The sequence below is a fragment of the Salvia splendens genome, chromosome 15 (genome assembly GCF_004379255.2).
Source record: "Salvia splendens isolate huo1 chromosome 15, SspV2, whole genome shotgun sequence".
Lineage (NCBI taxonomy): Eukaryota > Viridiplantae > Streptophyta > Magnoliopsida > Lamiales > Lamiaceae > Salvia > Salvia splendens.
In genome coordinates, this window is record NC_056046.1 from 31,655,934 (window position 1) to 31,683,380 (window position 27,447).

At 40.3% G+C, this 27,447-nt stretch overlaps 2 protein-coding genes and 2 long non-coding RNA genes across 5 annotated transcripts; 1 reads left to right on the forward strand and 3 right to left on the reverse strand.

Annotated features, from left to right (window-relative positions):
* Window positions 1–1,997: 1,997 nt before the first annotated feature.
* Window positions 1,998–6,633, reverse strand: LOC121768919 (nucleolin-like). 2 transcript variants are annotated; one of them, XR_006043440.1, is made up of 3 exons: window positions 6,472–6,633; window positions 5,476–5,549; window positions 1,998–3,103 (listed from the first exon to the last, which is right to left on the reverse strand). XR_006043440.1 is itself a non-coding variant. In XM_042165531.1 (2 exons), exon 2 carries the CDS (start codon window positions 3,688–3,690, stop codon window positions 3,355–3,357), a length of 336 nt encoding a protein of 111 aa, XP_042021465.1. In that variant the 5' UTR covers window positions 3,691–3,966; window positions 6,472–6,633; the 3' UTR covers window positions 3,244–3,354. The 2 variants fall into 2 exon arrangements, 1 of the variants encoding a protein (XP_042021465.1); XM_042165531.1 differs by lacking the exons at window positions 1,998–3,103; window positions 5,476–5,549 and adding an exon at window positions 3,244–3,966.
* Window positions 6,634–8,156: 1,523 nt separating this feature from the next.
* On the forward strand, window positions 8,157–8,566 carry LOC121767029 (norbelladine synthase-like). The gene is made up of 2 exons (XM_042163240.1): window positions 8,157–8,340; window positions 8,433–8,566. Exons 1-2 carry the CDS (start codon window positions 8,157–8,159, stop codon window positions 8,564–8,566), a joined length of 318 nt encoding a protein of 105 aa, XP_042019174.1.
* Window positions 8,567–16,910: 8,344 nt separating this feature from the next.
* On the reverse strand, window positions 16,911–18,525 carry LOC121768825. The gene is made up of 2 exons (XR_006043421.1): window positions 17,532–18,525; window positions 16,911–17,368 (listed from the first exon to the last, which is right to left on the reverse strand). It is a non-coding gene; the product is annotated as an uncharacterized LOC121768825 (long non-coding RNA).
* Window positions 18,526–25,650: 7,125 nt separating this feature from the next.
* On the reverse strand, window positions 25,651–27,364 carry LOC121768905. The gene is made up of 2 exons (XR_006043437.1): window positions 26,178–27,364; window positions 25,651–26,092 (listed from the first exon to the last, which is right to left on the reverse strand). It is a non-coding gene; the product is annotated as an uncharacterized LOC121768905 (long non-coding RNA).
* Window positions 27,365–27,447: the final 83 nt, after the last annotated feature.

Sequence of the window (27,447 nt, forward strand, 5' to 3'; positions counted from 1 at the left end):
CACGTCGCTGCGCTTCTATGATCTTGGTTCGTAAGTCTGGCTCGATCACTAGCATCGCTATTCTTCCTCCTACTGTCTCGGGAGCTTTTACTACTTCCAAGTGCATCCTCTCGAACCCACGTATCAACGTTCTTCTTGAGTTAGTAACAAAGCCAATTGAGGCTGGTTCTTCCTACTCAAAGCATCTGCGACTACGTTCGCTTTCCCCGGATGATATTGAATACCACAATCATAGTCTTTTACGATCTCTAACCAACGTCGCTGTCGCATGTTTAGCTCCTTCTGCTCAAAGAAGTACTTGAGACTCTTATGATCCGTATAAATCTCACATCTCACTCCATAGAGATGGTGTCTCCAAATCTTTAGCGCGTGCACTACAGCTGCTAACTCCAGATCATGAGTCAGAAAATTCAGTTCGTTCGGTCTCAACTGTCGGGAAGCATAAGCTATCACTTTCCCATCCTGCATCAACATGCATCCTAGTCCTACTTTCGACGCGTCAGTATAGACGGCGAAGTCCTTGTCAGGTTCTGGTACCGCTAGGACAGGTGCTGTAGTCAATTTCTCTTTTAACAGTTGGAAACTCGCCTCGCATTCCGGCGTCCATACCACCTTGATTCCTTTCTTTAACAGTTGCGTCATCGGTCTCGTAATCTTAGAGAATCCCTCTATGAAACGTCGGTAGTATCCCGCCAATCCCAAGAAACTACGGATTTCACTCGGCGTTTTCAGCGACTTCCAATTCTGTACAGCCTCGACCTTTGCGGGGTCTACTTGAATCCCATTAGCCGTCACGATGTGGCCAAGAAAGTTCACTCGAGTCAACCAAAACTCACACTTACTGAACTTGGCATAAAGCTTCTCTTTTCGTAACGTCTCCAACACGGTTTGCAGGTGCCATCCATGCTCTTCCTCGTTCTTCGAGTATACCAACACATCATCAATGAAGACTAAAACAAACTTGTCGAGATACTCGTGGAAAACTCGGTTCATCAAGTCCATAAAGACTGCCGGGCCGTTAGTAAGTCCAAATGGCATCACGAGGAACTCATAATGGCCATAACGAGTGCGAAAACAGTCTTAGGCACATCCTCTCGTCGGACCTTTAGTTGATGATACCCCTACCTCAAATCCATTTTTGAAAATACGCCCTCTCCTCGAAGTTGGTCAAATAAGTCGTCGATTCTTGGCAGTAGGTACTTATTCTTCAAAGTCAACTTGTTGAGTTCGCGATAGTCAATGCACATCCTCATCGTTCCATCCTTCTTCTTTACGAATAGAACAGGCGTTCCCCATGGTGATACACTAGGCTGAATAAATCCCAAGTCTAGCAGTTCTTGCAACTGAATCTTCAATTCAACCAACTCTTTAGGGGCCATTCGGTATGGTGCCTTCGATACTGGCGCAGATCCGAGTTCCAAGTCAATCGTAAACTCCACTTGTCTGTCGGGCGGCGGTCCAGGTAGGTTTTTAGGGAACACATCGGGAAAGTCTCGCACTACTGCCTCGTCTTCCACTTTCAATTCCTTCTTTTCTTCTCCATTTAAGTACACAAGAACGCCGAACGCCCTTTTCTTATCATCGTGGTTGCTTGTAAAGCAGAGATTATGGAGGTTCGCCGGTTCAAGGAAATCCCATGCAAGATGGTCGGCTCGTCGCCAGGAGCTCGAAAAGAAATCTGCCTCTCCTTACAGTGAATCGTTGCGTGGTTCTCGGTCAGCCAATCCATTCCCAAAATTATGTCTACGTTCTCCAAAGGCATAACGTGCAAAAGTCGAGCTACTACTCCTAATTCTCCTAACACAAACTCTACGTTCGAGCAAGTTCGTGCAATGTCAATCAGACCTCCAACAGGTGAAGACACATTCAAAATCGGTTCAAGCTTAACAGTAGGAAGTTCTAGGGCATTCACACATGACATTGATATAAAAGAGTGCGAAGCACCCGTATCAAACAACACAATAATAGGGAGTTGTTGGATCTTTCCCATACCTGCCAAGTTATCTTTGCCCTTATTGGCCTGTTGCTCCTGTCTTGGATTCCCTTTCAGTGCATATGCCCTTGCTGGTTGTGGGGCGACTTGCCGGATCGGTTGTGGTTGTTGCGGTGGTCTCTGTCCCTGCCCGTTCCTCGTTCCACCCTTGTTGTTGTTCGGGCACTCTCGGAACATGTGGCCATTCCCATCACAAGCAAAGCATCGGGTGCCTCCGACTCTACACTCCCCAACGTGGAACTTGGAGCACCAATTGCAGTAAGGTGTCCTTGGTTGATTTCCTCTTTGTTGTGGCACAACCTGTCGGCTAAAATTCTGAGGGTGGCGGAAAGTAGGATGGTGTCTCTTGTTGTCATACTGGGCTCGGTTTCCTTCCCACTTCCTCTTGTCTCGATAATTTTGTTGTTGTGTGGGTGGTGTAGGATTTGTCACTCTCTCATTCTTAGGAAGTGCCTCTTCTACGTCCAAGGTGCAACTCAAAAGCTCGGCGTAAGGAACTCCTTGTCAGCTAGCCACAACCACTCTTATCTCAGTCCTAAGGCCAGAGTGAAAGTTCGCGGCCATCTTCTCATCCGTGTCCACCAACTCAGGTGCATAACGAGTCATCTCGCAAAGTGCGCGGTCATATTCCGACACTGTCATATTTCCCTGCTTCAAAGTGTGGAACTCTGCCGTCTTGGCTCGTCGGTAGCTCATAGGGACGTACTTATTATATATCTCTTCCTTGAACTCATCCCAAGTCAAAGCCTCTCGGCAGGCGGGGTCCACTGTTCTTCGTCTAGTCTCCCACCAATGATCTGCTGGCCCAGTCAGTTGATAAGTCACGCATGCCAGACGCTCCCTGTCCGTGCACACCATGAACTCAAAGATGCGCTCGATCTCGGGGATCCAGGCCTCTGCCTTCTGTGGCTCTCCTAACCCATCAAACTTTGGGGGGTCTCTTTGCGGAACGTCTTAATGTATTCCTTATCTTGAGGTTGTAGTGGAGGTGGCGGTGGAGGCGGGGGTTGACCTCCGATACTTCCCTCGGATCTTTCTTCCACAGTACTTTCCACTCGTGGGCCTCGGCCTGCCCCACGTCCACGTCCACGTCCTCGTCTCGGTGGCATTCTGATCCAAAATACAAATTAGTATCTTTGATAGTATTCGTTGTGATCAAAACCAAAACATAACTCGCTTGCATTTAAACATGGCACGAAACGATAAACCAAAAAAAAACACGCAAGGTCGATCAAAACGTGGAACTTTTATAGAAGCTCGGAAAAGGAAACAAAACACTCGTTCGACTCAAAAACAGGAAACATACTACTTCTATTTAGTTCTAACAACTTAAAAGGAAAACGACATCGAACTAGCTATCGCTAACTTTCTTCCTCTGGGTCTTCTTCTTCCTCCGGATCCTCTTCCTCTTCCGGATCCTCTTCTTCTTCCAGGTCCTCTATCCCGTGATACTCATCAATCAGACGGAGGGCCTCGTCATCATCCATCATGTCCATCACATAGTCATCCTCGAAGCCCGGAACCATTCCTGCTCTTGCTCCGGCTTCGCCCCCTGCTACGAGTTCAATCTCGACCATGTGCTTGTCCTCCCATACTATCTCATCTTCCTTCTTCTCTGCCAACGGTGGTCGCTCAAAACGGGAGTCAACAAAAGCACACTTCAAGACCTTCAGAAAGCCTTTCATGTCGCCATCCATCCCGTCAATTCGTGGTTCGTACCACGTGAATCAGCTGGACGTTGCTTCCATCCAATCTTTCCAACTCTCGGGCATCAGCTCAACTAGTCTCCTTATGCCACCATAGGATGTCGCATGGTACCCGAGGACATCTCGCCACAGGGTTTCGAAGTGAGCGACGACCTCCCCTAGAGCTTTTCCTTCTTCTCTCTCGTAGCTTCGGTAATCGTGTATCGCCTGTCGCATTCGGTCACTATACTGGGAGCTCTTAAGTGCGGTTCGTTTCATCCGTGCCATCTACGCGAAGACGAAGATTTTCTTTAGTAACCGAAGATTCCTCAAACTACGTTTCAACTCGCTATTCGTGCTAAGTCTAAGGCTTGTCACGCATCACTAATGTGAGGACACCTAAAGGCTCACTATGTTCACATGTTTTTGTCATATCACTTATACACATATAACACATACTTAAGTCATCATGCCAATCGTGCTCATGTCTCACATACTCATACCATATCACGTTAACACATACCACACGTGTTTAGATTATCTTGACAATCATGCTCATACTCCACAGAATCATACTATCACAACATCATATTCACGCACATAACACATGCTTAAATTTTCATGGCAATCATGCTCATATTTCACATAATCATGTCATTACAATTCATCTTCATGCTTAGCGTTCAATTAGCTGCATACACTTGCCAAACATCATCATCATATCATCATCAATTTCATACATCGATCTCACATTCATTCAACAACTTAAAACATACCTCACTTTCTTTGGTTGAGCGTGATGCTTTGGATGTTGAGCCTTCGTGACACTTCTAGTCTAAGGTTTACTATTCTAGACTTACAGTGAAAGAAGACTCTCGGACCAGAGCGAAAGAAACGAAGCTCTGATACCACTCAGTCACGGCCGCCCTTACTAAGGATAGCAAGGACGGGGAAATCGCGACTAAGAAGCGGGGAAGAAATGAGGGACGCACAAAAAATGGACACTTAAGGCAAAAGTCAATTAATTTCTAAAAGAACAAATGTTTAGACCACAAAACGCTTTAGTTTTTAAAGTAAGCAGCAGAATTCAAAATATCTAAGTGTTTTACACAGCCAAAACCATACGACGTAAAGTAAATTCTTATGACATAAGTTTCAATAAATAGCAGCGGAAAAGAGTTATCAAAAGAGAGTCATAGGATGACGCCTATGCATGAAGACACAACGCATCCAATTTTCCTATGCCGACTCAACATTCATTGCAACATCCCGCTCAACCTGCACATAAGGAAAACATGTGCATGGCTGAGTATTTGATATACTCAGTGAACACATGCCAATGTATTTTATATAAGTTATGTCATCCATACCATAGTAAACTCGAGTTTTACGTTTATTTAAAAGAAAATATCACGAGTATCACCAAAACATTTTCATAGACTGGCCAGTCAAACAATCTCCCCACTTTCTCATCACAAACCAACAATCACATCATTATCCACAGTGCGACGAAAGTGTGGCCACACTATTCGCCCACGAGACCGGCCGACTAGCTAAGACGGCTCCCGATCCCACCAGTGTACACAACCTGATAGGGTTTGCGGCCCTACTCAGACCCGCATTCGTTTCACACAAAGTCATATAGCCTAACGGAGTAACCTCAGACGAACTAGGCATCAGGCACACAATCTCAACATAAAAACTGTCCATGGCATGACATAACACTTTAAACCACCCTTATAGCTCCACAATCATACTTTAGAAAAATAAAAGAGTTTTCACTTAAAGAAAGCCCACCTCGCTTGCTTAGATATCACAAAACACAATTCAATGTAACTCTCGCTCCTTGTGCTCACGTATGCACGACAACCCTTATCAACAACACAATAAAATCAGCCCTTCATCACAACCATTATCATGCATGCCCTAACGTTCCTTTCATCGTCTCTTTAATTTTTACCCATCCCAAACGTTTATCAATACAAGGAAACACACCATAGCATACATCAACAAACAACACATCACTTCATCATAGAATGAGTTCCTTAACACATATGCATCATGTATATCCTTCAAGACTTAACAACAAAGATTATTTTTGTAAGATAGAAATCTGGCAGAGCAGCGCAATCATTTTGTAAAAATTATTAAACATTCATCCGACCTCCGTTGGGGCTGAAATTTTCCAAAAATACATTAGACACATCAAATATCATACAGTTAAAATTTCACATCAAACTCACATCTTTAGGTCGGTCAAATCAAAAACGAAACTTACTAGACGAGAATACAAATTCTGGCAGAACTGCGCAGTCAAATTCAAAAATTCATTAAAAATTCATTTTTCGTCCAAAACGGCTGAAATTTTCACACAACACAGAAAACACCTTGAAATTTACCCAGTTAAAAATTTGCAGCAAAATACGAACGTTTATTCGGTCAAACACACGTCAGAATCTACTGCCCGAACACCACAGTTTTCATGCTTCACAATTTCGAATTAGGGTTTCTCAAATATTCATCTAAACACATATATTCATGCTTCTAACACATAATCATGCTTCAAAAAGATTTCATAATCATATTCTCATATATTCACATAGCATTTACCACAAATCGTCCGCAAATTCATTCATATACAACCATAAACGCATACACACATCTTTTCTTGTGCAATCAAACAATTCCCCCCGATTAAAACTTAGATCTACGATCTCTACACTCACTATATGCATGAATGAATCAAAATCAAGGTTCCAATGGAAGGGATGAGGAAAAGTGAAATAAATATACCTTTCTTGATCAAAACGAACGGTAGAAACAAAGATTGATGCGATTCTTTGGTGAACCTTGAAGTTTCAACTCCAATTGATGCAAGAACAAGGATGAATGGAGGATTTTTGGAGAGAATGAAGAGAGGGAGGAGAGAGGCGTGTGAGGAGAGAATGAGGGAGAGGGAGGCATGTGAAAATAGTGGCTAGGGTTAGGGTTTAGTCTATTTTATGTACTAGGTTTAATTCACACCCAATTAAAATAATTAAATTGTGGAAGGAATAAAATAAAATCCCACAATATGGAGCAAATAAAAATTGTTTAATTAATTATAGTGATGCTAGGGTTAGGGTTTAGTCTATTTTTTTATAGTGATGCTCCCGTCTTTGTCGGTTAATTTCAATAAATTATTTAATTAATTATAGAATGACTGCCAATCTCTGCAGTTGCTACCACGTAACATGCATGTTAAAAATTTGTACACGAAGTTATGTACTTAGCCATGTATGATAATAATAATATTATTATCATAATTTATATCCTTTTTTTATTCTAGGTGGGTTAGATAGACCACGAGGAATTCAAAGATATTAGACAAAAATAATAAATTCATGGGCCGACTAATAAACATAAACTTCCTAGCCCGTTTGTCCATTATTCTAGGTGGGTTAGATAGACCACAGGGGATTCATGTTATTGGAAAAAAAATAATAAATTCATGGGCTGACTAATAAACATAAATTTCCTAGCCTGTTTGTCCATACTATATTTTTTCGTAAGTAATATTTAGTTATATTATAATCCAAAATTGTCACATCAATGAGATGCAAGTGGTACCATGATAAAGATTCGAATCGATTAGATATATATGCATCACATCAATGAGGAGTAATGACAAATTAATACGACCTAACTTCACATTCCTCCACCTACCCAACTAATTTTCCTAACACTGAATTTAGAGTAAAATAAAGTGAATCAATTAGTAGTATAATTCTTATAATCTCAACACAAATATAGGGAGTAATTAAATTGAATTTAGTGTTTCTGGTATTAAATGATCATTTGAAGGACATGGAAAATGAAGTTAAGTATATCAGTTATTTTTCACTTTTCACTTGTCCAAAAACCGCATGCGACACGCGGCTGAGCAGAGCCGCTTCCAGCTCCTTCCCCAGCGGCACGGCCCCTGGCATAACCATACTAATCGAGCTCAGGTCGAAGTTATCCACCAACGGAATTATTAGTGACATAAATGTTTCATATATTTATTAGTGTGATGGTTGAATTTGTCGAAGAATTATTTCACCTATGAAACATAAATCAATTATGTCTTGAACTAGTCTTTTCAAGTGATGTTTCAAAGATAATAAAGATGATTTTTATATTTCTACGACCGAGGGCTATATTTGTAAATTCTATGTAATTTAAGATTGAAATAGTGTTGCACATATTATTATCACTGAATTTTTCATGATAATAAAGCAGTCATTTTCAGCCTTAATTCAACGGGCCCTTGCCCATTAAACGAGTCACACAGAAAATTTAACCAACAAATCAAACACTATATTGGGCCGTTAAATGCACTATGAATGTCCCTATTTACCAATTCAACCACACCCTTATTTTATAAATAATAACCCTCTCAATCTCAATTCCTCTTTGTAGTGCATAGACATCACATCCGCCACAACCGGAAATCGAAGATGTACGGAACAATGTCCGCTGAGATGACGGTTGATGTACCGACAACCGAAGCGCGGAAGCTCCACGGCACACTACAGCTCCCCAAAGTGGCGGAGGAAGCCAACTCCGACTTTATCAGCCGGGTCGACGTCGTCCAAGGGGACGGCGGCGCCGGAACCATTCTCGAAGTCTTTTTCCATCCAGGTACCATCCACATCCAGTTCAATCAACTTCCGCTAGATTTATGTAATTATCCTAATTAATTTAATTGATTAATTGATCATGGATGGGAGGAGGAATGGAGTCGTTCAAGGAGAAATTCATGGTGGTGGATAACGAGAAGCGTGTGAAGGAGACAGAGGTTGTGGACAGTGGATTTCTGGATCTAGGGTTCACGATGTATCGTATCAGATTCAATGTGATAGACTAACTACTTGATTAAACCACGGAACAGTAAATCATTTTAACATTCATTATAACTAGGCACATGGAACAATATTTAAAAGCGAGAAATTAAACTACGACAGTGAACTTGAAGATCCGAAAACAAAAGAACTTTGATTCCAGAATAGATCTCGTCCAAAACGAAAACTAGCTACGAAATTGAAAGAACATAAAGCTAGTAAAGGCCGAGCGATTCTCGGTCGGAAACTGGAAACTGCACCGGAAAGAACTGAAGCCTCTATCGCACTGAATCACTTACGCTTCACTAACTGAAATTCTAAACTAAGCTAGCTAAGAACTGGAATGAAAGTTAACTAAACTAAGCTAAAACTAAGAACTAACTAGAAAGCGGATAAAGGATTCTCTATTGTGGTGTCGCAGCCTCTATTTATAGGCACGCCGCAGCGATCCTCCAGCAGGGATAACAACCTTGTCGGCGAATATTCGCTTTCTTCCAGGACCGCGCGTCTCTTTGGTCGACACGTATTCCTCCTTCTAGAAGACAGTGGTCCCTTCATAGCAGGATGGTGTCCTTTGTATCGGCACGTGTCCTCTTCTCTTTGCCAATGGTCCCCGCCTAACTGCTTGATCACTCCCCTTCATCAATCTCCCTGATTTCTTGGCCTTTTGCGTCCTTTGTGCCGACTTGAGTTTAGCCTTGATGCCTTGGTCAAGCTGCATTCCTGCACTTTTAACACTTGTTTTCCGCAATAAACAGATCAAGTGGCGTACTTTTTACCCTTTAAACCGATGCATGAAATGAGCCATATAAGAGTTTCAAGACAATCACAACATTTTAATTAAGTTGCTCAACACCGCCAACCGCTGGTCGCCCTCAACCTGCACATAGGGAAAATACATACAAGGCTGAGTTAGTACTCAGTGGACATATGCCGAAAACAGTTTATCAAAGTATTATTTATCATGCCATTTTCAAGTATCAATCGGGGTTTTATCTTTAGAAAGGCCGGAAGCACCAAAATATTTCCTTCGTTCAAAAGTCACGGTCGCGCAACCATTTTTCTCATCGACGTTTACCATATCCTCATTCTACATGACAAGGAATGCGGCCGCAAACCAGGTCACTAGACCGGCCAACCCGTACGCTGACACACGGTCTAACATTGGTGTACACTAATCCAAGTAGGGTTTGCTGCCCTACGAGGATCCGAATTCGATTTAATAATAGTGGCAAGGCCACAACGGATAGGCACGACAAAACAAATCACGACATGATAAACACAGATTTCATTCTCAAAGATAAAGATTTAGGACGTTGTCCTTATTTTAAAAGAAAGCCCACCTCGACTGCTTAGATCTAAAGTACTTTCTTCCCTTTGCTATCATGCTTTGAGCGCGATTATCACCTTTAAATAATATGTATCACAAATCAGTCTCGATTAACGACTCAAAATCATGCATATCCCCAAACGTTTCCCTTTTCCCATTGATTTGTTTTATATTAATATTCACAATCAAGACATGCTCTTCATATCAATTTATTCATACTACAACACCAGATCTATCATCAAAACATGGTCACGCATGAGTGTTCTTCACACAACACACATCACACGCACACACACGCACACACGCGCGGCATACACACATGCACAACACTTCTAATTCACCAATTGTTTCCCTTTTTGCTCGATCTATATGCATGAGGGTTCAAGAACACCAATTAATCGGTTAGATAGATCAAAAAAACATTTTCTTGATAGATCAAAAAAACCTTTTCAAGATACACCTTGAGAGTGAGAGGGAGAGTGGAGAGTGGAGTTAGGGAGAGAAGTATGCGTGTATTTAGTGGGGGCTAGGGTTAGGTTTTCTCTCTTATTTATAGAGTGCAAGAATATATTCCCATAATTAATTAAATAAAGATTTGGGAAGATATGGGAGAGAGAAAGTGGCGTTAATTCTGGTAGAGAAATAAGGGATTTCGAATTCTACGTTGTTTAATCAGCATATGAATTAATTTGGAATTTACTTGGAATATCACAAAGTAGAATAAAATATCACGGAGCAGAATAAAAATAAAAATTTCCACTATTAAAATAGGGAAGTAGGCGATTTTTATTCCTCTCCCACAAGGAATTAAATTCAAATCCTAATTTAAATAGGATATGGCAAGATCTCCTTAGATATGGTAAGATTTGCCTAGGATATTTATATTTATTCATGGAAGGGAATAAATAAGGGATCAAATAATATAATAAAATAATTCCTTCTCCCATAAATAGGAGATTTTCGAAATCTCCATAGTATAAGCATAGGGGTCAAAAGTTTCATGGAGGAAATGGAGAATAATCGGACTTTGGATTTAATTTGGATGAATATCCCAAGCAAATAATTAAATCCAAGAAAATAGAATTCCTTTCCCATAACTCATAGTGGTCGAAAATTCCAAGAAAAATATGTATGTATTTATTGATGAACGAATTTAATCTCACTCGCCCTTAGGAAATAATTCACCACAATATATTTCACCCCGCATCATAATTCACACGGTCACGTCACATATTCAACGATATTGACCATACAACGGCCACGTCATTTCTTCAATAGTATTGACTATTCAACTGCCACGTCATATACTCAACGGATTTGACTATTCAAACCAAATCTCAACTCCAAATCGCAATTAGGTCACAAAGAATTCATGCAATTAATTCACTCATCATTTAATCCACATACTTCACGGCATTAAAAGCATTTAATGCAAAAATTTTATGGTTCGAAAATTAGGGTTCAGAGAGTGGGGCGTTGCAAGATCTCACTTGCATATGTTCCGACGACGTTCGGATGATGAAATTTGATGATTTTTTTTTCAGTTTTCGTATATGTTGATAAGCATATTTTTTATCAACAAATACATAAAAAAATTAATGCATATAAAATATCAATATATTGCATGTAAAATTTCAATATAATACATGTGAAATCTCAATAAAACTGTGTTGATATTTTGTCTACTATTTATTGAGAATCGTAAGATTTAATCTCATCCACTCATTTTAAAATCTAAGGGTGGAGATTTGGTCTTGATTTTGGATTATGATGCTATAAGCAATAGAAGAGGACCCCATCCCTATAATAAATATATGTATGTATGTGAATGTAAATACAAAATATGGGGGTGTTACAACAATTGATCTATGTCAGTAGGTGAAATAATTCTGCGACACGTTCTACCATCACACTAATAAAAATATGAAACATCTATGTCAAAAATAATTCCGTTGGTGGATAACTTCGACCTGACCTCGATTAGGATGGTTCTGTCTGGGGCGGTGCCGCTGGGAAGAAGCTGGAAGTCGCAGACGGTTTTGGACAGGTGAAAAGTGAAAAATAACTTATATTCCTCACTTCATTTTTCATGTCCTTTAAATGATCATTTAATACCGGAAACACTAAATTCAATTTAGTTAGTCTCTATATTTGTGTAGAGATTATAAGAATTATACTACTAATTGATTTACTTTATTTTACTCTAAATTCAGTGTTAGGAAAATTAGTTGGGTAGGTGGAGGAATGTGAAGTTAAGTCGGATTAACTTGTCATTACTCCCTATTGATGTATTGCATATATAACTAAATGCATAGTTCGTAGAGAGAGATATTGCACCGAATTTTCAGCAAATTCAACATTTATTTATTGAACAATAGAATGACATACTTAATTTGATTTCATTTTATTTAACCTTTTTTTTATAGTGATGCTCCCATCTTAGTCTGATAATTTTAATAAATTGTTTAATTAATTATAGAATGGCTGCCAATATCTGCAGTTGCTACCACGTAACATGCATGTTAAAAATTTGTACAAGAAGTTATGTACTTAGCCATGTATGATAATAATAATAATAATATTATCATAATTTATATCCTTTTTTATTCTAGGTGGGTTAGATAGACCACGCGGAATTCAAAGATATTGGACAAAAAATAATAAATTCATGGGCCGACTAATAAACATAAATTTCCTAGCCCGTTTGTCCATTATTCTAGGTGGGTTAGGTAGACCACAAGGAATTCATGATATTGGACATAAATAATAAATTCATGGGCTGACTAATAAACATAAATTTCCTAGCCTGTTTGTCCATACTATATTTTTTCGTAAGTTAATTTAGTTATATTATAATTCAAAATTGTCAAAGTATTAGATGCAAGTAGTACCATGATAAAGATTCGAATCGATTAGATATATATACATCACATCAATGAGGAGTAATGACAAATTAATCCGACCTAACTTCGCATTCCTCCACCTACCCGACTAATTTTCCTAACACTGAATTTAGAGTAAAAAGTAATCAATAGTAGTAAATATAATCTCACACAAATATAGGGAGTAGTAAGTACGTATAAAGTAATTAAATTGAATTTAGTGTTTCTGGTATTAAATGATCATTTGAAGGACATGAAATGTAATAACCGAGATCCAATTTCTCAAAATTATGAAAAAAAAATATACTAGAAATTTTGATAAAGAATGAGAGAATGTTTATTTCTTGAGTAACACAACATTTATTATTTCAAGCAAAGTCTAAGATTACAAATGTTCAAAGAGAACAAAGGAAATAGTATGCACAGGAGAAAAAGGGGAAAGACACTATTCTATTACTTTTTTTTTAAATGCTAATTTTGGGCCTTCGAGCTCATTCTACATGACAAGGAATGCGGCTGCAAACCAGGTCACTAGACCGGCCAACCCGTACGCTGACACACGGTCTAACATTGGTGTACACTAATCCAAGTAGGGTTTGCAGCCCTACGAGGATCCGAATTCGATTTAATAATAGTGGCAAGGCCACAACAGATTGGCACGACAAAACAAATCACGGCATGATAAACACAGATTTCATTCTCAACGATAAAGATTTAGGACGTTGTCCTTATTTTAAAAGAAAGCCCACCTCGACTTCTTAGATCTCAAGTACTTTCTTCCCTTTGCTATCACGCTTTGAGCGCGAGTTATCACCTTTAAATAATACTCCCTCCGTCCTGGGCTACTCGCTCATTTCCTTTTCGGCTCGGAGATTAAGGAATAAGTGTATAGGAAAGTCAAAAATGACGGCTGTAGGTGAAATTTTTTACTAAAAATGGAAAGAGTGCAAGTAACTTGCGAGTAGTGCGGGACGGAGGGAGTATGTATCACAAATCAGTCTCGATTAACGACTCAAAATCATGCATGTCCCCAAACGTTTCCCTTTTCCCATTGGTTTGTTTTATATTAATAATCACAATCAAGACATGCTCTTCATATTAATTTATTCATACTACAACACCAGATCTATCATCAAAACATGGTCACGCATGAGTGTTCTTCACACAACACATATCACACGCACACACACGCACACACGCGCGGCACACACACACGCACAACACTTCTAATTCACCAATTGTTTCCCCTTTTCGCTCGATCTATATGCATGAGGGTTCAAGAACACCAATTAATCGGTTAGACGAAAAAAGATAGATCAAAAATACCTTTTCTTGATAGAAACGAATGGTAGAACAATGTATTAGCCTTGATTCTTCAACAATTCTTGAGTTTCAACTTCAATTCTTTGCAAAGAATGAAGAATTCTTGGAGAAAAGTAGAAGAAAAATTGAGAGTGAGAGGGAGAGTGGAGTGAGGGAGAGAAGTAGGCGTGTATTTAGTGGGGGTTAGGGTTAGGTTTTCTCTCTTATTTATAGAGTGCAAGAATATATTCCCATAATTAATTAAATAAAGATTTGGGAAGATATGGGAGAGAGAAAGTGGCGTTAATTCTAGTAGAGAAATAAGGGATTTCGAATACTACGTTGTTTAATCAGCATATGAATTAACTTGGAATTTACTTGGAATATCACAAAGTAGAATAAAATATCACGGAGCAGAATAAAAATAAAAATTTCCACTATTAAAATAGGGAAGTAGGCGATTTTTATTCCTCTCCCACAAGGAATTAAATTCAAATCCTAATTTAAATAGGATATGGCAAGATCTCCTTAGATATGGTAAGATTTGCTAGGATATTTATATTTATTCATGCAAGGGAATAAATAAGGGATCAAATAATATAATAAAATAATTCCCTCTCCCATAAATAGGAGATTTTCGAAATCTCCATAGTATAAGCATATGGGTCAAAAGTTTCATGGAGGAAATGGAGAATAATCGGACTTTGGATTTAATTTGGATGAATATCCCAAGCAAATAATTAAATCCAAGAAAATAGAATTCCTTTCCCATAACTCATAGTGGTCGAAAATTCCAAGAAAAATATGTATGTATTTATTGATGAACGAATTTAATCTCACTCGCCCTTAGGAAATAATTCACCACAATATATTTCACCCCGCATCATAATTCACACGGTCACGTCACATATTCAACGATATTGACCATACAACGGCCACGTCATTTCTTCAATAGTATTGACTATTCAACTGCCACGTCATATACTCAACGGATTTGACTATTCAAACCAAATCTCAACTCCAAATCGCAATTAGGTCACAAAGAATTCATGCAATTAATTCACTCATCATTTAATCCACATACTTCACGGCATTAAAAGCATTTAATGCAAAATTTTATGGTTCGAAAATTAGGGTTCAGAGAGTGGGGCGTTGCAAGATCTCACTTGCATATGTTCCGACGACGTTCGGATGATGAAATTTGATGATTTTTGTTTCAGTTTTCGTATATGTTGATAAGCATATTTTTTATCAACAAATACATAAAAAAATCTCAATATAATGCATATAAAATATCAATACATTGCATGTAAAATTTCAATATAATACATGTGAAATCTCAATAAAACTGTGTTGATATTTAGTCTACTATTTATTGAGAATCGTAAGATTTAATCTCATCCACTCATTTTAAAATCTAAGGGTGGAGATTTGGTCTTGATTTTGGATTATGATGCTATAAGCAATGGAAGAGGACCCCATCCCTATAATAAATATATGTATGTATGTGAATGTAAATACAAAATGTGGGGTGTTACAACAATTGATCTATGTCAGTAGGTGAAATAATTCTGCGACACGTTCTACCATCACACTAATAAAAATATGAAACATCTATGTCAAAAATAATTCCGTTGGTGGATAACTTCGACCTGACCTCGATTAGGATGGTTCTGTCTGGGGCGGTGCCGCTGGGGAAGAAGCTGGAAGTCGCAGACGGTTTTGGACAGGTGAAAAGTGAAAAATAACTTATATTCCTCACTTCATTTTTCATGTCCTTTAAATGATCATTTAATACCGGAAACACTAAATTCAATTTAGTTAGTCTCTATATTTGTGTAGAGATTATAAGAATTATACTACTAATTGATTTACTTTATTTTACTCTAAATTCAGTGTTAGGAAAATTAGTTGGGTAGGTGGAGGAATGTGAAGTTAAGTCGGATTAACTTGTCATTACTCCCTATTGATGTATTGCATATATAAGTAAATGCATAGTTCGTAGAGAGAGATATTGCACCGAATTTTCAACAAATTCAACATTTATTTATTGAACAATAGAATGGCATACTTAATTTGATTTCATTTTATTTAACCTTTTTTTTATAGTGATGCTCCCATCTTAGTCTGATAATTTCAATAAATTGTTTAATTAATTATAGAATGGCTGCCAATATCTGCAGTTGCTACCACGTAACATGCATGTTAAAAATTTGTACAAGAAGTTATGTACTTAGCCATGTATGATAATAATAATAATATTATCATAATTTATATCCTTTTTATTCTAGGTGGGTTAGATAGACCACGCGTTTGGACAAAAATAATAAATTCATGGGCCGACTAATAAACATAAATTTCCTAGCCCGTTTGTCCATTATTCTAGGTGGGTTAGGTAGACCACAAGGAATTCATGATATTGGACATAAATAATAAATTCATGGGCTGACTAATAAACATAAATTTCCTAGCCTGTTTGTCCATACTATATTTTTTCGTAAGTTAATTTAGTTATATTATAATTCAAAATTGTCAAAGTATTAGATGCAAGTGGTACCATGATAAAGATTCGAATCGATTAGATATATATACATCACATCAATGAGGAGTAATGACAAATTAATCCGACCTAACTTCGCATTCCTCCACCTACCCGACTAATTTTCCTAACACTGAATTTAGAGTAAAACAAAGTAAATCAATTAGTAGTACAATTCTTATAATCTCAACACAAATATAGGGAGTAATTAAATTGAATTTAGTGTTTCTGGTATTAAATGATCATTTGAAGGACATGAAATGTAATAACCGAGATCCAATTTCTCAAAATTATGGAAAAAAAAAATATACTAGAAATTTTGATAAAGAATGAGAGAATGTTTATTTCTTGAGTAACACAACATTTATTATTTCAAGCAAAGTCTAAGATTACAAATGTTCAAAGAGAACAAAGGAAACAGTATGCACAGGAGAAAAAGAGGAAAGACACTATTCTATTACTTTTTTTTTTGAAATGCTAATTTTGGGCCTTCGTCTCCCGAGCCCAAACCGCACCCACCGCGGCTCCCGATCAGCCTATCGGCCTGGAACAACGGGACCACTCCGGGAGGAGTACGAAAGGCTCACCATTTGGGACAGCCTGCCGTAGTGCAACTCCTGCACATCTCCAGCCAACGTCCAGCCGCTACAAGCTAAGAAAAGGGCACAACTGCAGCAGCTCTGCAGAGCTCCAGCTGCTGAATTCCAATTAACCATATTGCAGACCTCAGTCAGCAGCCTCTGCACCTTCATTGTACACTTGCCACAAGGGACAACTGCTACAAACAAACAAGGTACCAAGCAGTTACAAAAAGCCAAATGCAGTTAAAGGGGCTGCAAGTTACAATAAGAATAAAGCTGCCCAAATCTGAAGCTAACGAGTACACCCTCTCATCTATATAGACAACCCTCCATATTCTTCAACTCTCATCCACATACCAGCAAGAAATTCAGCAATACAGCGGTTAAGTGAGCAAGTAACAACCATCACACAAATCAGTGAAACCCCAGAGTGAGAGGGACCGAGGCAGCGAGAGGCAGTCAAAGGGGGCAAAGCTGAGAGCAAGGAGCAACAAGATACACTGCAGCGAAGGTAAAACCCCCTTCGAATTTCAGATTGAACTCATAGCATCATGTAAGCATCTAAAGCATGTTAAACCAGCATCTTTCATAATGGACAACATGATAGGGTAAGGTGAAGTAGTGAAACCTCCACTTACCCCTTTCAGCTAGCTCAGATATAGCATAAGAAATAGAAGCTTATCGTTTACACGATGATGGAAATACCAGATACCAACGCTAGATCAATATCATCAGAAACTAACTAAGATTTTGGCCAAAACCCAAACTCTGCTCAATTTAGAATGCTTTTAGACCTCAACCGAGCTTTCAATAGAACAAAAATCAAAGAAACTGGAACGAGGGGAGGAACGAAGACTTAGCTCTGGCCGACGAGGACGGAGCTGAAATCAGGTAGCCGGAGCACGCGCCGAAGGCCAGAAGGAGACAGCGTGGTCTGATGTCATGCCAAGTGTACGACGGCGGCTGCACGACCGACCGCGGCCAATCTCGACGGCGACACTCCTTTGCCTGCTCCGATGGCGCTGGCGCTGAGTCGATGAGAGGGAGACGGTCTCGCCACAACAATGACGGCTAGAGACAGCAGCAAGCTGGCTGCTCACATTTGACGACGGGAGGTGGTGCGACGTCTGAACGTGAAAAGCGTCGCAAGTCGTGAGCAGCGGAGGGAGCACGACGGTGAAGAAAAGGCGCGACGGGGGAACGCGACAACAGCGGTCTCGGCCGACGTCGCTGCTCCTTCCTTTCGATCGAGCCTTCTTTCCCAACCGAGAAATCGTGCTAGGGTTGGTCTCTCCCCAAATTAGGGATTTTGCGTGAATGGGGAGAAAAGGGAAGAGAAAGAAGGGAGATGAGGTGGTCAACGGATGGAGAGTATAATTTAAATTGGGCCACTTTTCTTTTTTTGACTTTGAGTTGGGCCAACAGATTAAACCTTTTGGGCATGGTTTCATTTTCTTTTGGGCCATAAAATTTAATCAGGTACTCCACCCTCCACTTAATCTTTTGGGCCACAGAAATTTCAGTTGTGCCTCAGTAGTAAATAGGAAATAAGGTTGGGTCAGTTTAGTTGGGAAACAAACATTCTGGGCCCGAGGATATTTTAGGACCATTTATTTGGTTGAAGCCTTTATCTCAAATTAGTTCAAGAGTATAATGAGACTAATTTCCTAAGCCACGGAAGAAAAGAAATATTAAACCGTGTGAAATAGTTTTCGAAAAATAATTAAAGCGGACTTATTAGTCACAGAAGTATATTTTTTAAAACACTTAAGATAATGCGGGAAATTCTAATACCCGAACAGTCGGCCAGTTTCGGATAAATTAAATCACCGATTTAATTTAAGAATCTAGATTTCTAAAATCATAGAAAGAGGAAATTACAGTAAAGAAATAAGAGATTTTAGTGACCAGGATAGATTTTCAGTAAAACCCCGCGTTCACTCAGCTTGGCTGACAACTAAAAGAAAACAGTTTTCGGCATGAGCCCACTGAGTGCATCAAGTACTCAGTCCTGCATTTCTTTTTCCTTAATGTGTAGGTTGATCGTTGTCAAAGCCGAGGAGGTGTTGGGACAGAAGACTAAATAAGCAGAAGGATAGCTGGTGTAGTATGTCTTCATACATATTACATCTGTCTTGGTACTCTTCCGTTGCGCAAAATTTTAGAACTTGATTTCAGCAAAGACAATTGTTCCATAACTACTCTGATTCAGTATGAATTGTACCCTCAACACATTTCAGACAATGTTTTCCTTTGATATAAGCATCTTATGATGAGTTGAGACAACTTCAGTAAGTTTTAGTCGCGATATATCTACACTTTCTTTGACTAGGGAGATGTGGTCGTGACAGAGTGGTATCAGAGCACCTTTCTTTCGCTCTGACCCAAGAACCTTCCTTCTAAGCCTTAGTCCAGAAAATATAGTACTAGGCTAGAAGATGAACAGAATGTTAAGTACAAGATCCCAACACCTCAGCTCGACACGATCAACTGCAGCAGAAACAGGGGTCGACGCCCGCTCGTCCAGAAAAGAAAATTTTTAAAGAAAGAAAAATATTTTTCCATTTAAGAATGAAAATGAATTTCCTGGGATTTTCAAAAAAAAAAGAAAAGAAAAGAATTTTCACAGCCCTAAGTGGGAACGAAAAAGTTTATTCGAAATGTTGCAAGAGGCAACGTGATAGCTGATACTTTGCATGAGATATGCTTAATGTATCTGTGCTTTATATTCAAAGAGCTTGACATAAATGTAAATGTCATGTGGACTATGTATGCGAACCTAGAGTGCTTTAGAAAAGTACCATAGGTGAAACATAGGCGACTAAGCGCCATTAGAAAGAGAATTCGTTACCGCCTTCCAAGGCGATGAGACCAACTAAAACCAATCAGTTTGGGTAAGCTTCTAATTCCAAGGAATTATTAGAAAGAAAAGACGAACCAGAAAGTACTATTGTACTGCCTATAGACAGCAATTAAAGGAAGTCCATTCCTTTGAGCACACAGATAGTATACATACATATATGTATACTAGACGAGGAACCAAGAAGTTCCCAATGTCCTTATAAAGACCAAGTCATAACGAAAATAGTGTACTTTCGAGCCTGTTCGGGAGATGCATCCCTACACGAAAAGAGATCGTACCCGCGATCTAGTAAAGTGATCTAATCTGGCGTAACCGGCCCAAGTGGCTACGTGACCCAGAAACGATACTTATAGCGTGCTATGAAGCATGATGGAGAATGCAATGTTTTATAAAGAACCAGCGTTATAAGTTATCGAGAACGATATGAAAGTATGACCTCCAGTTGCGGATATCAGTTAAACAGCACGAGAAACCCCATCTTGGAATGTATGGTTTCCTAGAACGCGTTATTCACGTCAGAGCTCCACAAGAACAAACAAAGAAGTTTCACATAACTAGAACCAATGATTATAATCAATAGTACTTACTTGGATTCCCAATGAAATTCCTTTTAAGAGTCCTCCCACAGGACGGTACCCCCGTCTATTCAAACTTTAGCTTGACTCGCAAGTAACATGTCAGTATTCTTTTTCCTATGCGAGATTTGACTCATTTCCAGTTTATGGACTGCAGTCCTTTGACTCATTGTTCATAAAGAGTAAAGTTTGGCTGTGTAAGCTCCGGTCATAAATTCTAAAGTTGCTTTTATCTATTACCTTCAGAATAAGCTTATTTTTCAGACATCGTCTATGGAGACTTCTGATTGACTCACGTTTTACAAGTAGTACGCCACTTTCATTCTTTCACGAAAGCGGTGACCCAGTTTCAGTTCCCAAATTTGGGATACTTCTATGTTTCAAGCATCGTTATTTGTTGATTGTCCCTTTTGAGCCACAATATAGGGGATTCATATCCCGATTTCTTGGACTCGTGCAATGAAATTTCATTCTTATGATGCTTACAGTTCCGACCCCCAGAATGGTCGCACCTTTTAAATATTTTCTCAGCGCATTTCATATTGTGTTGGCACTCTTGTTCACCTCCCTGTTTTGAAACTGTGTTGTAGCAATATTTTTCCTACATAGGTGAAATTATTCCATCTCAGTTCCAATACATGCATTATTCCTAGTCTCATATTTTTCTGCAGTTTGAAGTTAAGGCAAGCATATTGTACTTTTCCCTAACGAGCTTGGCCTAGCTGTTTTTTCTGAATAGTTCATTTCAGTGTATTGCCTTAATGAACGTATGAAACCATTGATGTGATTTTGTTATTCCATATCAAGATTCCTTTCAAGCGTGACCAATGTTCCTTCATTGCAATCGCCTACGTTTATAAATTTTTCGCGGTTGATCATTTTAGGCGGTGACATGTTTGAACCACTATCCTCGATGCTCAGATCCTTTCAGTTAATTGGACAACAGTACTGTCCTATCTGGCAGCTCACTATGGAAATTACTGTTAATTCAGTTCCATCCTGTTTTCATGACCTATCTCATGATCATTTCTAGCTCCCATCAAGGGTGAGCCTCAACCTCTATGAGTTCGTTTGAAACCAGTTGAGCCACGTAGTTCTTCGAATGGACAAGATAAGCTCCATTGAACTCAGTACTTGCCTTCAAGGTCGATTATCGACGAAAATTCATGAGTTGAACAAGGGATGTTATTCTTGTCCAATCGGGCATTCTGGAGCCCTCCAAATTTTCAGTCATACTTCTTCTGTATGATGTCAGTTCCTATCAAAGTTAAGACTATTAGATTAATCATCGAGTTTGTGACACAAGGCTAGCGAAAAAGACACAGTCTTAATCCCTTTCAGATACGCATGATAAAAATGTCTTTATAGAGACACGTGCAGAAAATGATGCACCAACCAGAAGCGTCGCATAATCGACGACACAAAGCGTTAAATATTTCACGTTTACGTACCGCTTGTAACAAGGTGGTAGAAGATCGAATATTATGTTATGTGGAGAAGTAACTAGCCTTGAGAAGAGAGACGTCATGGAATATACAAGGTTTAAATGACGTTCGATGACGTAAAAGACCTACACATATGTATATAACCGTTGATCGGTCGAAATGCTTATTCCGAGTAGGATAAGTAAGCCACCAGAACAAAGACTCAATCATGGGTATGTAATGAAAGCCATGGAGAAGATGCAAGTACTTTCGTAGCTTATGTTTGACGAAGCAAATCCCATCAGCAAGAGGGATTCGTCTGAGAGGTGGCTAGGAAAAGCTAAAGATGGAGAGACATTCGGGAAAGAGGAACGGGTGATAGCATCGCTACCCTCACCATCCCTGCTATGAAATGAAGAATCGAAATTCTTCTTTAAAGAGTTATCGCAGAAGAATCCATTTAGATCCCTATAATGCAGAGCAAGGGCAAACGTTGGCAATGATACGCGATGAAGTATTCTACGATATGCCACGTCCCAAATTAAGCGGCTCAGAAAGGAGCTGTCGATAGAGTTTTGTGTTAATCTAGACACGAGATCTAGATCACTTTGGAGGTCATGCTAGATTATTTCACCACGAATCGCTCAGTCGAACCAAAAGAGCATGGAGACAGTAGCGTTGGGAGAAAGAAGCCAACACCTCCACATGCACAGACCCAGTATTCAAGGTTTAACGCGAGTAGAATAAAGTCTATACTAAATCATGACAAAGAATCGCGGTAAACACAAAAGCATCTTGAAAACGACGAAGGTGGACTATCTCAACTAAGCGAGAGGTTACGAGGTCATTAGGCTAGCTCAATGACTACGATTACGATCGATACAAGCATTTGAGAACTTAGTATTTGACGATGAAATCTAAAACGAGGAATGGCTTCAACAACCAGACGAAATGAAATGTCTAATGGATGACTTGAATCAGTCATATTATCTCAGTCACCAGATAGAATGGCGCTTAAGGAACAACAGAACTTAAGATCTAGATACAATAACTAATAGATCCGTGTTTTATTAGACTCAGTGTGTGACCATGTGGTACACCAAAATTCTTCACGAAGAGGGATAAAACGTTGAGAGATGAACAAGTTAGCACTCATGAACAAGTATCTTCTACCGAGAATCGACGATCTTTTCGATCAGCTGCAAGGAGCTAGAGTCTTCTTGAAGAACGAGAAGGAACACGAGGAACATTTAAGGGCCACGTTAGAAACGTTAAGAGCCGAGAAACTCTATGCTAAGTTCAGCAAGTGTGAGTTCTGGCTTAGCGAAGTGAACTTCCTTGGACACATAGTGACAGCAGAAGGGATCCGAGTGGACCCTGCTGAAGTTGAAGCCGTGCAACGTTGGCAGTCACCAGCAACGCCCAATGAAATTCGGAGTTTCCTAGGACTGGCAGGATACTACCAAAGGTTCATTGAGAGATTTTCTAAAATAGCGAGGCCGATGACTCAACAGCTCAAGAAAGGAGTTAAAGTCAATTGGACCCCATAATGCGAAGCAAGCTTCTAGTTGCCTAAGGAAAAGTTGACCACAGCGCCAGTTCTAGCCGTGCCAGAAGCGGGAGTCGACTATGTGGTGTATACAGATGCATCGAAGGTCGGACTCGGGTGCGTGCTGATGCAGAGGGGCAAGGTGATCGCATATGCGTCACGCCAGTTGAGGCCGCACGGGTCGAACTACCTGACGCACGACTTAGAATTAGCAGCAGTGGTACACGCTTTGAAGATTTGGAGACATCACCTCTAGGGAGTTCGATGTGAGATCTTCACAGATCATAAAAATCTCAAATACTTCTATGAACAGAAGGATCCGAATATGAGACAACGCAGATGGCTAGAATTAGACAAGGACTACGACTGTGGTATTAATTATCACCCAGGCAAGGCCAATGTGGTAGCCGATGCCTTGAGCAGAAAGACTGCACCTCCAGTGGCTACTTCCCTCACACGGGGGGAAGAGTTTATCCTGGGATTCGCCAAGATGCGACTGGAAATAGTAAGAGCCCCGGAGACAGTGGACAGCGGAATTTCCACCTTGGTCATAGAACCAGATTTAAGAGCCAAATCATCGACGCCCAGAGACGCGATGAGGCCCTAGAAAAGGTTCGTCTCAGGGTGAGGACCGGAACAGGAGATAATTACCGCGAAGAGGCGGATAATGCTCACACTTTCGAAGGAAGACTATGCGTACCCAACGATGAGGCACTTATGAATGAGATTATGAGTGAGGCTCATGAGACGCCCTACACTGCCCATCCCGAAAGTACGAAGATGTATCAGGACTTAAAGAAGCAATCTTGGTGGGATGACACGAAGAGAAGCATAGCTTCGTTTGTAGAAAGATGCCTGGCTTGCCAGCAAGTGAAGGCTTTACATCAACGACCCTATGGGAAGTTGCAACCTCTCGAGATTCCAGAATGGAAATGGGAGCATATAGCGATGGAATTTGCGACAGGATTGCCAAAATCCCAGCGAGGAAATGCTGCCATCTGGGTGATTATAGATCATCTCACCAAGAGTACTAATCTTATACCAATCCGAATCACATATGGATCTGACAGGTTGGCTCAGATCTATGTGCGATAGATCACACGCTTACATGGTATACCCGTAACGATCACTTCAAATCAAGATTCAAAATTTACTTCTAGATTTTGGATAAGCCTACAGCGAGAGTTAGGCACTCAGCTGAATTTCAGCACAGCATTCCATCCACAAATGGACGATTCAGACATTAGAAGATATGTTGATAGCCGTAGTGCTCGACCGTGGAGTAAGCTGGGAGTCAGTACTTCCACTTATTGAGTTCGCCTACAACAACAGCTACCAGACAACCATCAATATGGCCACATATGAAGTACTCTATGGGAAGAAGTGTAGATCACCGCTTTACTTGAATGAAGTTGGTGAGAGAAGAATTCTCGGACCAGACTCCGTAGAGGAAATGATAGAAATAGTCCGACATATCCGAGAGATAATCAAAGAGGCTCAAGATAGACAGAAATCTTACGCAAATGCTCGCTGAACCAAGTTACAGCTCAAAGCAGGAGACAAAGTGTTCCTGAAAGTATCCCCGTCGAAAGAGATAACTAGATTCGGCGTTAAGGGCAAGCTAAAACAACGTTTCATCGGACCTTACGAGATCCTAGAAACAGTCAGCCCCGTGGCGTACAGATTAGCACTCCCGCCAAGCTTCGCGAATGTACACAATGTGTTTCATGTACCACAGTTAAGGAAATATATGTTCAACACATAGTACACCAAGAAGAAATGGGGTTAGAACCAGATTTGAGCTATGAGGAAAAGCCATAAGCAATTCTGGATAGAAAAGTAAAAGAATTTAGAAATAAAACTATGGCAACAGTGAAAGTCCTATGGAAACACCACGGCTGCGAGGAGGCGATGTGGGAGCTTGAGGACCAGATGAAAGAAAATATCCAGAGCTTTCTACCCGACCTAGATAAAATTTCGGGACGAAATTTTTGTTAAGGGGGGTAAAATGTAATAACCGAGATCCAATTTCTCAAAATTATGGAAAAAAAAAATATACTAGAAATTTTGATAAAGAATGAGAGAATGTTTATTTCTTGAGTAACACAACATTTATTATTTCAAGCAAAGTCTAAGATTACAAATGTTCAAAGAGAACAAAGGAAACAGTATGCACAGGAGAAAAAGGGGAAAGACACTATTCTATTACTTTTTTTTTGGAAATGCTAATTTTGGGCCTTCGTCTCCCGAGCCCAAACTGCACCCACCGCGGCTCCCGATCAGTCTATCGGCCTGGAACAACGGGACCACTCCGGGAGGAGTACGAAAGGCTCACCATTTGGGACAGCCTGCCTTAGTGCAACTCCTGCACATCTCCAGCCCACGTCCAGCCGCTACAAGCTAAGAAAAGGGCACAACTGCAGCAGCTCTGCAGAGCTCCAGCTGCTGAATTCCAATTAACCATATTGCAGACCTCAGTCAGCAGCCTCTGCACCTTCATTGTACACCTGCCACAAGGGACAACTGCTATAAACAAACAAGGTACCAAGCAGTTACAAAAAGCCAAATGCAGTTAAAGGGGCTGCAAGTTACAATAAGAATAAAGCTGCCCAAATCTGAAGCTAACGAGTACACCCTCTCATCTATATAGACAACCCTCCATATTCTTCAACTCTCATCCACATACCAGCAAGAATTCAGCAATACAGCGGTTAAGTGAGCAAGTAACAACCATCACACAAATCAGTGAAACCCCAGAGTGAGAGGGACCGAGGCAGCGAGAGGCAGTCAAAGGGGGCAAAGCTGAGAGCAAGGAGCAACAAGATACACTGCAGCGAAGGTAAAACCCCCTTCGAATTTCAGATTGAACTCATAGCATCATGTAAGCATCTAAAGCATGTTAAACCAGCATCTTTCATAATGGACAACATGATAGGGTAAGGTGAAGTAGTGAAACCTCCACTTACCCCTGCTCTGCTAGCTCAGATATAGCATAAGAAATAGAAGCTTATCGTTTACACGATGATGGAAATACCAGATACCAACGCTAGATCAATATCATCAGAAACTAACTAAGATTTTGGCCAAAACCCAAACTCTGCTCAATTTAGAATGCTTTTAGACCTCAACCGAGCTTTCAATAGAACAAAAATCAAAGAAACTGGAACGAGGGGAGGAACGAAGACTTAGCTCTGGCCGACGAGGACGGAGCTGAAATTAGGTAGCCGGAGCACGCGCCGAAGGCCAGAAGGAGACCGCGTGGTCTGATGTCATGCCGAGTGTACGACGGTGGCTGCACGACCGACCGCGGCCAATCTCGACGGCGACACTCCTTTGCCTGCTCCGATGGCGCTGGCGCTGAGTCGACGAGAGGGAGACGGTCTCGCCACAACAATGACGGCTAGAGACAGCAGCAAGCTGGCTGCTCACATTTGACGACGGGAGGTGGTGCGACGTCTGAACGCGAAAAGCGTCGCAAGTCGTGAGCAGCGGAGGGAGCACGACGGTGAAGAAAAGGCGCGACGGGGGAGCGCGACAACAGCGGTCTCGGCCGACGTCGCTGCTCCTTCCTTTCGATCGAGCCTTCTTTCCCAACCGAGAAATCGTGCTAGGGTTGGTCTCTCCCCAAATTAGGGATTTTGCGTGAATGGGGAGAAAAGGGAAGAGAAAGAAGGGAGATGAGGTGGTCAACGGATGGGGAGTATAATTTAAAATTGGGCCACTTTTCTTTTTTTGACTTTGAGTTGGGCCAACAGATTAAACCTTTTGGGCATGGTTTCATTTTCTTTTGGGCCATAGAATTTAATCAGGTACTCCACCCTCCACTTAATCTTTTGGGCCACAGAAATTTCAGTTGTGCCTC

What these genes read in the sequence shown, in the direction of transcription:
- LOC121768919 (XM_042165531.1), bottom strand. Translation starts at nt 3,690, where the DNA reads ATGGATGGCGACATGAAAGGCTTTCTGAAGGTCTTGAAGTGTGCTTTT.
- LOC121767029 (XM_042163240.1), top strand. Translation starts at nt 8,157, where the DNA reads ATGTACGGAACAATGTCCGCTGAGATGACGGTTGATGTACCGACAACC. An exon ending in CGAAGTCTTTTTCCATCCAG is followed by an intron (nt 8,341 to 8,432) that starts GTACCATCCACA and finishes GGATGGGAGGAG; the next exon opens with GAATGGAGTCGTTCAAGGAG.